Below are 12086 nucleotides of genomic sequence, written 5' to 3' on the forward strand. Positions count from 1 at the left end.
GTTCTCCAGTAGAGTACTTATCAGCAACAAGAAAACCCAAATTCCAAATTGTTTTCAAGAGTTAAAAGATAAATTGCTTTAGATATGTGATACTTTTCAAAGAACTATTCACTATAGAACTGACTTTTGACCCAGTGGTTCCACTTTTGGGAATATATCCGAAGAAATCTGAAACACTAACTTGGAAGAATAATATGCACCTCTATGTCACTGCAGTGTTATTTACAATAGCCAAGATTTGGAAGCAGCCCAAGAGTCTACCAGTTACATACATGACTGGATAAAAAAACTGTGGTACATTTACAACATTTAATTAACTCAGATGTAAAAAAGAAAGAAATCTTACTCTTTATGACAGCATGAAGAATATTATGCTAAGAGAAATGAGACAGAAAAAGACAAGTACCATGTGATTTCACTCATATGTAGAATCTAATGAACAAAATAAACTAACAAACACAATAGAAACAGGCCCATAAATAGAGAACGGACTGAAAGCTGACAGGGGGAATGGGGAGTTTTGGGGCTGGGTGAAAAGTTGAGTGATTAAGCAAGAAAAAAAAACCATAAATAGACACAGACAACAGTCTGGTGATTACTAGAGGAAAAGGGAAGTAGGGGAATTCAAAGAGGGTATAAAGGGGATAAATGGTAATGGAAAGAGACTTGGGGAGAAGAATGCACAATACCATATACATATGATGTATTATGGAACTGTATATCCGAAAACTATATAATTTCATTAACCAATGTTACCCTAATAAATTTGATAAAAAAGAAAAAAAAAGTTTTCACTGACTCTCCCAGACTGGATGGGGGAACCTATCCATGATTCTATGGCACACACTGCTTAATTTAGAGTATATATCTCCCTGTACAGTAAGTGTCTCCTTTGCTTGTCTTTTTCCCCCAAAGGACTACAAGGTAGTGAATAGCAGGTGTGTCTCATTCATTTCAATATCCCTAGCACCTAACATGGCACAGCACCTATATCTACATAGTAATTACATTAACATGTAAAAATTTGAAAAATTATAAATTTCAGGTTCTAAGGGACATACTGAAGAAGGATAATTTAAATAATTAGTGTAAATCTGAAATTGAAACAAATTAAAAAATACTAGGCCTCCCTAGTATTTAAATTAACTATATACAATCACAATGTTATGTGAAATCTTAGTTCTAAGTCATTTAGCTGATGTTTAAATTAAAAAATTAAACCACAGGGGTATGTATAATATGCTACTTTAGTTTCTAAAACACATGCACACATATACATTTATACAATGATTATCTCTAGAAAGAAGGAGGTAAGAAATATCCTTTTTTATATCTTTGCACTATTTATTTAATTTCAATATATATCATATGTATCATTAAAATCATATATATCATAATTACATCTTTTTTCCATCTGTACTGAGGTATACTGATAAAATTTTAAGATATTTAAAGTGCACATGATGATCTGACACATGTACATATTGTGACAGAATTTCCCCAGTGAGTTAATTAACATATATGTCACCTCACATACTTATCCTTTTCTTGTCTGTGTGAGAACTTAAGTTCTACTCTTTCAGCAAATTTCAATTATACAATACAGTGTTATCTTAAATGGCTTCAACTGGAAGGTGCATCATCACTGTTCTACCACTAGGAAAAAAATTTTCCCAATGAACTCAATACATGCCATTGCTTGTAAAATACAGTCTAATTTCAGAGATGTAAACATGTTAGAAAAAATCTCAGACTCAATATATACCACCATTTTTATACTAAACCAAGTTACAAATTTAACAGAATAAAAAGATCATCTGGTCTGTCAGAAAAGATATACTGTATCTCATTTTCATAGGCAAAGCAAGTAAACAGATCCAAAAAAGGCAGGCAAACAACTATAAGGTTATATTAGGTTTCACTGTAATGAATGAATGTGAAAATGGCAATATTTTTATTCCAATACTGTAAACACAGGCTCTCAGATATAGATGTCAAAAACTAAACAGCAAACTGAGAATTTCCTTAAGATAAATATAAGTAAATTCAATGTTAAGATTATTTACCTGTCAGTAAGGAAGGCACAAATAAGATTTTTTGCTTCTTTTGATATGTCATTATCATCAGGGAAGGTAAGTGAATTTTTATGGTTCATAATCTTACTGTAAGTTCCAACCAGAGAATCTGCATAAAAAGGTGTATCGCCTGAAAATATGACAAGAAAAACAAAAGCACAATAAGATACATTAAAAAAAACAGTTTCAAAGGAAGGGTCAGTGTTACCTGTTTAAAGATCACTATATAGAGAGTAATCTTTATTACTCTTTATTACTTTATTTATTGAGTAAAAAGAAATACATATTAAAAAGTTGCTTTAATCTTCCAAATAGCTTTTAAAAACACACAAAGTAGATTTGCATCAATTTGTTTCCTATACGCAAAATCAATACTTTCTAATATCTTAATAGAAAAAACTAAGTTGTAAGTTTGAGGATAAACGATTATTTTAGAGACACACAAAATTCTCTTTACTTACCTACAAGCATTTCATATAAAAATACACCAACTGACCACCAGTCACATTCTCGTCCATAATAACCATCACCACCTTGAGATTTTAATACTTCAGGGGAAATATAATCAGGGGTCCCAACTGCTGTATCACATCGTACCATACCTTCCTAAAAAGAAATGCCGGTCAAATTTGGATTAGAATACAAAATCTCAATGATTTAAAATGACATAGTCTGCAGAACTCTAAATCTTTGAGCTATAAAAAATATCAAAATGTAATGCAAAACTAACAAAAATGAACAAATAGCTTAATCATATATATGTATTATACAGAATATATTCAAATGTATGTATATACATAAGTGATTTTCATCTTGTAATAATACTAGACACACTGCCAACATTTATTATACCCAGTTGGGCCAATATAATGATCTCATCTTAACAGCAGAGAGCAAGTATATAAACTAATGCAGTAAGACTGAGGGGCTCATAGGATAAATCATTTGATAATATTAATATACGAATGCTGATTTCATTGTTTTTACCGAAACAGCCACCTAATTCAACAATGCTTGAAACTGAAGAACACACGTAAGAGTCAACTGTACAAATATATTGGGGGAAGCATGGGAAAAGGGCATGATGGTGGTAAGCACACTGAATATCTATCTAACATATATTTTAATCATAAAAAATATATATACATAACTATTATTTATTTTAGCTGGTGTTAATGCAATAGAATTATAATGTTTATAAAAAAACTCTCAAGTAGTATTTCCTTCTAACCAGTGATTTCCTTTTAAAATAATAAATACAACTTCCTGAATATTGTTTTGTGATAATTTTCAAAGAATATAAACTGTTCCAACTAAAAATAAAGCAGCATACTTGCTACTTCAGCTATATATGTTACTGATAATATAAACAGTGACAATAGGTATATTTTAAGATTGATTCCCTAAATAGTAAGATATTTACTAGAAGGCTAACTAAAAATATGTACATTATTGAAATCTAATAGTTATGGAACTCTAATTTTAGGTATTTTTTTCTTAAAAAAAATTTTAAATTTAATTATTGTTCAAATACAGTTTTCTGTCTTTTACTCCCATCCCAGCCTACCGTCCCAGTGCTCCCCACCTCCCTCCCATTTCCACCCCCCTTAGTTGTTGTCCTTGTGTCCTTCATACTAGTTCCTGTAAATCCTTTCCGTTTTTCACCTGAAACTCCCTCCCCTCTCCCCTCTGGTCACTGCCTGTCCCCCTCCCCTTCTCTATTTCAGTGTTTTTGTTTTTATTTTGCTTGCTCGTCCTGTTAAAGGTGAGATCATATGGTATTTGTCTTTCACCACCTGGCTTATTTCACTCAGCATAATGCTTTCCATGGAACTCTAATTTTAATATTGACAGTAGTCTTTAAGGACTATTTCCATTTCTAGTTACCAGTAGTATATTACATTTATTATAAAGGATTTAGTAAATCTGGCAATCTACAGTTACCCTAAATAGAGAGGAAAAAATAAATCACAAGTTACTAATACAACATTGAAACAGTAACATCTATTTCAACAAATAAGACAAGTCACATCAATTCTGTACAAGTCCAGCTATGATTAGTAAATTTTTATAACATTTTCTAAAAAGCATATGTCTTGTATTAGCAAAAAATCAATTAAAATCTAATTATTTAACCTTATTCATCTTCATACAAGTACCAAAATCAGCTAACTTCAAATGTCCAGCTTTATCCAGCAGCATGTTATCAGGCTTCACATCTCTGAGGGGGAAACAAAAGAGCATTTCTGATACAGATCAGACACTGATAAAATTATATGAAGCACTTATTTTAGTCTACTTATCCTCACTCAATGTAGCTAAGAAACTTTTGACCTGTATGTGCTCTCTATGCACATGTAGACATTTAACTTCATCAGGGAAAATTCTTTATATGTTAATGACTCAGAAGGAGACACCTAATATTCTCCTTTCTTCTAAGTAGAAGTTTGTTCTAAGAGTTTGTTTCTTCTGGGTGGGTGGAAGGGGTGTGTCACAACATTTGAGAGAGAATAATCATAAAAAATCTAAAACTTAGAAATAAAAAGTAATTGAAACACACTTCTCAAAATAAGTGCATAAATATTTCCAGGACAGGGTCTAAGTCACTTTTGTACCCTTGGAACTTGACATAGCAACTGCACAGTGGGTTTGATACTAGGTGCAGCCAAGGGGGGTGGGGTGGGGCAAAAAAAGATTTGGAATGGTGTCCAGAATTCAAGTTGTCTAGGAAATATTGGAGAGACATATAAGATGTCCTCACCCTTTCCCCCACAGGTGTGAGTTGGGGGAAGGGATGCATGGAGCAGGAACATGCAGGGCTGTTTTCTACAGCCACAGTCTTGCAGCTAATCCATGGCATGGTAATTTAACATATCTATAGCCTTTGGTGGGTCACTTGGATATATTAAATGGCTGTGGCCAGGCTTGGAGCTAGGGGGATGAAGTCACTTCCCCCCAAGATGTAACTGGGGGGCAGGTCCCCCGAGTTACAGTGCCTGCGTGGGAGCTTGGAGATTGGCTCTAGGACATGGGGCCATACCTGCCCAGATTCACAATGGCAGCCCAGTAAACTTGTAATAATACAGAAATACTGGCAGGTGTTAACTGATCGTGGGAGAATTTGGAAATAGGGGTACAGAGGAAGATTGGTGCAGGGATTTAAACCCGGACACAGCAGCCATTGGAGGAAGAACCATGAGGTTTTGGGCACAGTGAGGGCCCCCTCTTGCTCAGGTGAAAGGGAGAGCTACACAGTTTTAGCAGAGTGGGGACCCCTGCAGCCAAGTGAAGAAAAAAAGCCACACACTTTTGGCAGAGTGCGGACCCCTGCAGCTTTGGCAGAAGAGGCCTATGCAGCTTTGGGATGCTCCCTTTGGCCGAGTGGCCTGGGAAGCAGGAGAGACTTTGCCTGGAAAAATGGGTATGAAAAACTCTTGCCAGTGGACCGTGAGAAGGTGCCACATGACTTTAGATTAACTGGAGATCCTGCCTGGACAGCGACACAGCTAATGGTGCCAGCAGCCTGAAACACAGACATGTGCTTCTTTTTCTGAGATACAGTACCCTGAATTAGGGCAGGGGGAGAAGGAAGCACTGTGGGTGTCTGTTGTTATCCTAAAGTACTTTGATATTTTTATGGGGACATCGGGTCACTACTTTAAGTCTGTGCAGCTTTAAATAAACCTTTTCTTTCCTTTTCACAAATCTCTGGCATTGAGAGATGTCTTTCCTCTGGCACAGACAGACGAGCCCAGTAGGTATTAATATACCATCCTTGGGAGAGGCCCCTGTTGTTCTGTAGCAGTTTTTGGCACCCCTTGGTGGGCCAAATATTGCCCCCTGCCCCGGATCTCTGTTCGGTAAGAGATTCAAACAGTGTTTGCAGAACAAATAAAATTATTATTCTAACAATATGATATATCCACTAATTAAAAGCAAATTCATTTGTATAGTAAAAAGTTATATATAAAAATAATCAAAAGCAAATTAACTTGTATACTAAAAAATGAAAACTAACACTCTGGCACATACCTCAGAAAACCAACTTACAAATTTTGCTTTCCAGAACACCAAATAAAAGCTACATAATCTCATTTTAAGGGACAGTAAAAAGTACACTTACATTAACATTAAGCTGAAATGTTAAAACTACAAATTTAAAAGTTTTAAGTTCTGAAATACTACCCATGTCATGTAAAAGGAGAAGAGGTGAATTTAGAGTGGGAAATGATTAAGTATTTTCAGCTTCTCTCATCAACCAATGAGAAAATTTAAAGCACTTTTATCTTTACCTATGAATGAAACCCATGGAATGGATTGCGTCCAATGCAAGAACTACTTCTGCAGTATAGAATCGTGCCCATTTTTCAGGAACATCATAGTTGCTCATTAAGTTTACAAGATCTCCGCCAGGCATGTATTCCATCACCATGTAGAGATAACGATCATCTTGGAATGCATAAAAAAGCTATACAAATATAAAAAATAATTCATTAAGTTCAGGCAAAACTGTCTCATTTAAAAATTGGCAAAAATACTAATGAAGGGTTTAATTAGTCAAATTGCACAAACAATAGAAACAAACACAAACATAAATACCACAAAGTCCCTTGCATATGCAAAGGAACTGTTAACAGTTTCTAAGGATTTTGATGAAGACTTTTTCGCTATGTATTTCTATCTCAATTTAAATTTTGTAGTTAGAATTAAAAACTATAATAGTTTCATACAACTCTCCTAAACAAAGAAATATTTTGGTTCTATTTCAACTTGTGCTTTAGCGGGGTTTACTGCTTTAATTTGTATGAACGCTGCAATTCTCAAGAAATTGAGAATTTTACATTCTCAAGAAATGTAAACTGGACTACATTGTCAGTTGTCTCTTATTAACTGTGTGACTGGGCAATTTACTTAACCTCCTTGAGTCTCTGTCACTATCATCTCTCATAGAAGAATGTAAGGGACTATATCCTGTTTGACTTTATACCTGCTGCTCAGTCACCAAATGGATGTCTGGCAATCAGCAAATGCTTAATAAATGTCTAATAAATAAAGCATAAATTAATCTGTAAATTGGAGGTGTACCTGATAGGTATTAACTGCCTTTCAAAGTTGTTTTAAAAAAATTAACAAATATAGAAAGCACTTAGTAAAATAGATGCTCAATAAATGATAGCAGTTAATAGGAGAAGCACTAACAACTAACAAAGAAACAGGAAGAGGGCAGCAGCTACAGTCAAAGCAGCAAGAGTAAAGTCCACTGATGTGAATGAAATTGGCAAGAACACTAGGCATAAATGTATTTATTATGTGACCAGGGTTGAAGTTAAAAAAAAAAAAGGAGCAATTTAACACAAAAACATTTTAAGTAAACAGAGATTAGAATGAATACAAGTAAAATTAATAAAATAAACCTTAGATAAAATATACCTAATTTACCTAATCACTTATGTTTTAAAAATCTTTCCTTTTATGTTTTCTTTTTTAAGTGTTTAATGACTTTAATTACAGGTTTAATTATTTTAATTAAAAATATATTTTGAGAAAGCTAAGAAACTCAATGGTTTGTCATGGGTATCCCAGATATACAATTGGGCACCATAGTTAAAGAAACTGTTCATATTGGTGGCAGCTTATTTATAGACCATACATCAAGAAAAATAAAGCTTTGAGTATATAAATTATAAATTTAACCCCCAAAGTAACAATTATATCATGTCTTAACTCTACAGAACATGGGGCTTTTTCTCTATCAGTGGTTCCAAACTAGAGATTATAATTGCCTCTCCCTGTTCCCCAACCCAAGGGGATAATCAATACTATATGAACACATTTTTGGTTATTAGAACTGATACGTGGGAGTGGGGCAGGAGAGGCTACTACTGGCATTACCTGGGTAGAAACCAGAATGCTGAAAAAAATCCTAAAATGCACAGAATAGCCTGCAAAAACAAAGGATTGTCTTGCCCAAAATGTCATAAAACTGAGCCCAGGAAACCATGATATAGACAGCTAACAAAAACATAGCAGACATTCGAGCATAAAAGTCTCATTATGTAAATCTTAAACATTTTCCATGTCCTTTTTATCCCAAGTACTAGTATGCTAAGATACGATATGCTTCATTAATTAATATCAATCAATCAATCTAAAAATACATGTTAGGAATTTAGAAATGGTCTAGCCCAATAGTTTTTCTTTTTTAAAACCAGAAACTTTCCTTCCCCTTTATGAAATCTTACATAAGGATCCCAATACATAAGAAAGATTAAAAAACAAAACAAAACAAAACAATGACCTGCTTTAGTTGAGGCAGAAACAGAAAACCCAGAATTATAACCTACCCAAAATTCTTGCTCGTCCTTTATGACTTCACCTGAGTATCTCCACAGTTTAAAATAACCAATCAAAGCCAACATTCACATTTTTAAGCAAGGAAACAGAGGCCCAGAGATGTAAATAACTTGGCCACGGCTTCATAGATAGGGCTGGGGTAGTCAAGACTAGGACATAAAACTACTCATTATTCTTTCCACAAAAAGCCTAAAGCTGATACAGTATTATTTGGAGGCCTAACTTAACTCACTATCTCCCTCATTCTTTCCATTCCTTCCTCTCCACAAAATAAGGACAAACAGATGAACAGACAGTTAAATAAATAAAATAAGATCTCATATTTGGAAAATAAGCTTAAATTTCAATATTAAGCACAAGTATCAAAATATATGACTTCTCTCAAATCAAATAATATTTAAAATTTCTAATATTTAAATTCTACAGAAGAATAATTATTTTGCTTTGGTCTTTCCTCCTGGAGACAAGTCAATAAAACTAAACTTTATGATTTAAAAAATAATGGTATAGCAGACAATTCTGTAATTGTCAATGAATTCTCTATTACTCTTCAAGAAAACAAACTAAGCTTCTCAGATAGGTTTAGTTACAAACTAGTATAGAAAAAAATGAAATAGAAGAAATATCATACCTGAACAACCCAAGGACTGTTAGCAAAAGCCATGATGTCCCTTTCTTCCCAGAAAAAAGCAGAATCAGATCTCTTAATCATTTCAAATTTGCTGAGAAGCTTCATAGCATATACTTTCCTGGTGGATTTGTGCCTTACCTTTAAAATTGAAAATGGAAAACAATAAACTTTTGCATTAACATTAAATTTAAAGCTCACAGTTTCTTAAAACCATTTGGTAATTTAACAACTTGTTAAATTTAACATTATTGTTCTAAGCTATTTTTCCTTCTCCTCTGCTGATTTATCCCAATTAAATATCAAAGCTTTAATTAGCAGAAGCAAAGTCATGTTAGAAAAAAATCTTGATTTCCTATATTACAGTACACTCCCCCCTCCTCCGCCCTGGTATGCATGCTGCCTATTTATAAAACTTAATCTAATATTAAGAGTAAAGGTGTCTCCTATAATATTTGAAACCTTTTCTGTACCCATGAACATATGAGGAAAATATTTACACTACTGAATTAGACTCTGAACTTTCATATCCTTAGGCAGAATATCTAGCAGGGGGCGTCCAACCTTTTGGCATCTCTGGGCCACACTGGAAGAAGAAGAGTTGTCTTCAGCCACACATTACATACACTGAGACACGTAATCATAAAAAAAAATCTCATGTTTTAAGTAAATTTACAATTTTGTGTTGGGCCGCATTCACAGCAATCCTGGGCCGCATGGCCTGTGGGCTGTGGGCTGGACATCCCTGATTCTAGAGCAATTTAAAGCAACAACTTTATAAAAATGATATTTTCCTAAATAACATGTTAAAAATACAAGTGAATTTTTATTATTAAAAAGGCATTGTGTTTTCACCTTATTAAAATAACCTACCAATTGAACTTCTCCAAATGCACCTCTACCAATCACCTTCACTACTTCATAATCTTCAGCTTTCATTCGTAAATCTCTAATTTTATTTATTGTGTCTTTATCTGCATGAAAAGAAAAGTTCATTTTAAGTCACTAAAGCATTACAACTAACACTGTTTATTTCACATTTATGTTCTTGAGAAACAATGAAACAAAGAAACTCACTGAGAATTAATTACTACATAGTAAAGTGTAAAGTTACCAAATAGTGAAAGGTTCAATGTACATAGAATTGTTTTAAATAAATTCTGGACTGACTTTATTAAAATGTTTTCATTAAAATCTGACAGAATGTTTTAGAAAGCAAATATAAACACACACTAAGAACAATTAGTTTATTAGCTACTGGTATTCTAAGTACACATCAAATCTAAAGTGAGGGACCATGAGTAGACATTTTAGACTGATAAAATTTTCTTTTTATCAGTTTTGATAATCCTTTAAAAAAGATAAAAAGTAACTTAAGATATCAAAGGCAAACATATTAAAGAATCACTTACTTGTAACATTACATTTCTCCATTTGAATTTAGATTTTAATTTAAAACAGTGGGAATCACTGAAATTATTTATATAAACCTGTCATGCTACAAACTACAATAATTTACAAATCCCCACTGGATAGATATTCTATTCCTAATTTGGTCATAGATTAAAATACGGCTATTTTAATCCACATCAGTCAACACTGGCAAGAGTTTACATGGAAAAGCTTCACATTTCAGAGTTGTACAAAATACAGAACAGCTATTAAACTTAAGTTCCACTTCCTAATAAAAACCGCATATAATATTGTTTCTTCTTATTAAACTCACATTTCAACCCAAGTGTTTGTGTTCATAATGACCAATAAACACATGCAATACAGAACAAATTTTCACACAAAGATAAAATAAGTACATTTAATTTTAGGTTACATATCTACTGCAACATACAACAGGATGATGTGGATGATAATTAATTTTCTACACAAACATTCGTGTCTACCATATGGGCTCTATAGTAATCCCTGTAGATACATAAATATAATTCTAAAACATAGTTCTTACTCTTAAGGAATTCAAACTGTAGCAAATGAAACAGTGCAAAAAAGTAATTAAAACAAAACACTGGAAACAATAAGGGAGATAAGCATAATTTGTTGAGTATATTAAAGAAGACACCTAACCCAACTGTGCCTAGGAAGGAGGTGGCTACTAAAAGACACTTTCTGGAGATGAAGACTCCTGAAATGACTCTAACATGAAGAGTAGCAGTTAGGTTCGGGAGAAGAAAAGACAAAATACTACAGGCTGACAGGCAATACAAGCAAGGCACTGAGGAACTGTATAAAAGAAATTCTATGTTGCTCAAGTATCAAGTTTGTGGTAATGATTAGCAGGAGAGGCTGGAGAGACCCAAACTGGTTTAAGGGGCTAGAACTTAACCTACAGGCCAGTAGTTATAGAATTATTATTTAACCATCAGAAATATTTGTCACAATAAAGTTTAAAGCATCTCAGGATGTGAAAGACATAAAGGCCTGACCCAGAATGATGTATTATGTAATAGCCTGAAAGGATCCGTGGCTCTGGTTATATGAGGTTTAGAGCCATAAACAGACTATAAATTCTACACTTTGATCTCAGAAAATATATCTGCTGCAAAGTTACATGAGAATGGAGATTTTGCTTCCTGTTTTAATTTCTGACAGCACAGGAAATTTTTTATAAAGCAGCTTGGTATTACTTGTTATTCAAACAATATTAGTTGTCAAAATGACTATTAAATTTGTTTTACATAAAATTGTGATTTTGCCTTTAAGTTGAATTTACTGAGAACATTATCCAGTCTGGAGCAAAAACTTGTTTCCAAAGTCAATCAGTGTTCAATAAAAATTCAATGATAGCTGAGAGTGGTTCTTTTCTTTCAGAAAAAACTTTGCTTTGGTTCTTGTCTTACTCTGCTCATACTACCATACAAAATACCATAGGCTGTGTGGCTTAAATAATAGACATTAATTTTCTCACAGTTCTAGAGGCTGGAAGTCCAAGGCAGGGGACCAGCCCTTCTGGTTTCTGATGGGGCCTCTCTTCTTGGTTTGTTGGGCAGCTGGTATCTTTCTGTGTCCTCACATAC

General features: G+C 33.7%; 1 protein-coding gene across 2 annotated transcripts in view; it reads right to left on the reverse strand.

Annotated features, from left to right (window-relative positions):
• The window catches only part of ROCK1 (Rho associated coiled-coil containing protein kinase 1), a 153870-nt gene that overhangs the window by 96150 nt on the left and 45634 nt on the right, over positions 1-12086 (reverse strand). For both annotated transcript variants that reach the window (XM_037158389.2, XM_037158388.2), the window contains exons 3-8: positions 9931-10031; positions 9061-9198; positions 6368-6543; positions 4212-4296; positions 2537-2681; positions 2067-2205 (exon numbers count right to left, since the gene is read on the reverse strand). In XM_037158389.2, coding sequence (XP_037014284.1) covers positions 2067-2205; positions 2537-2681; positions 4212-4296; positions 6368-6543; positions 9061-9198; positions 9931-10031 — 784 coding nt within the window. The remainder of the gene's footprint in view (positions 1-2066; positions 2206-2536; positions 2682-4211; positions 4297-6367; positions 6544-9060; positions 9199-9930; positions 10032-12086) is intronic.

Source organism: Artibeus jamaicensis, unplaced genomic scaffold (genome assembly GCF_021234435.1).
Source record: "Artibeus jamaicensis isolate MK-2021 breed Jamaican fruit bat unplaced genomic scaffold, CSHL_Jam_final contig_354, whole genome shotgun sequence".
Classification (NCBI taxonomy): domain Eukaryota; kingdom Metazoa; phylum Chordata; class Mammalia; order Chiroptera; family Phyllostomidae; genus Artibeus; species Artibeus jamaicensis.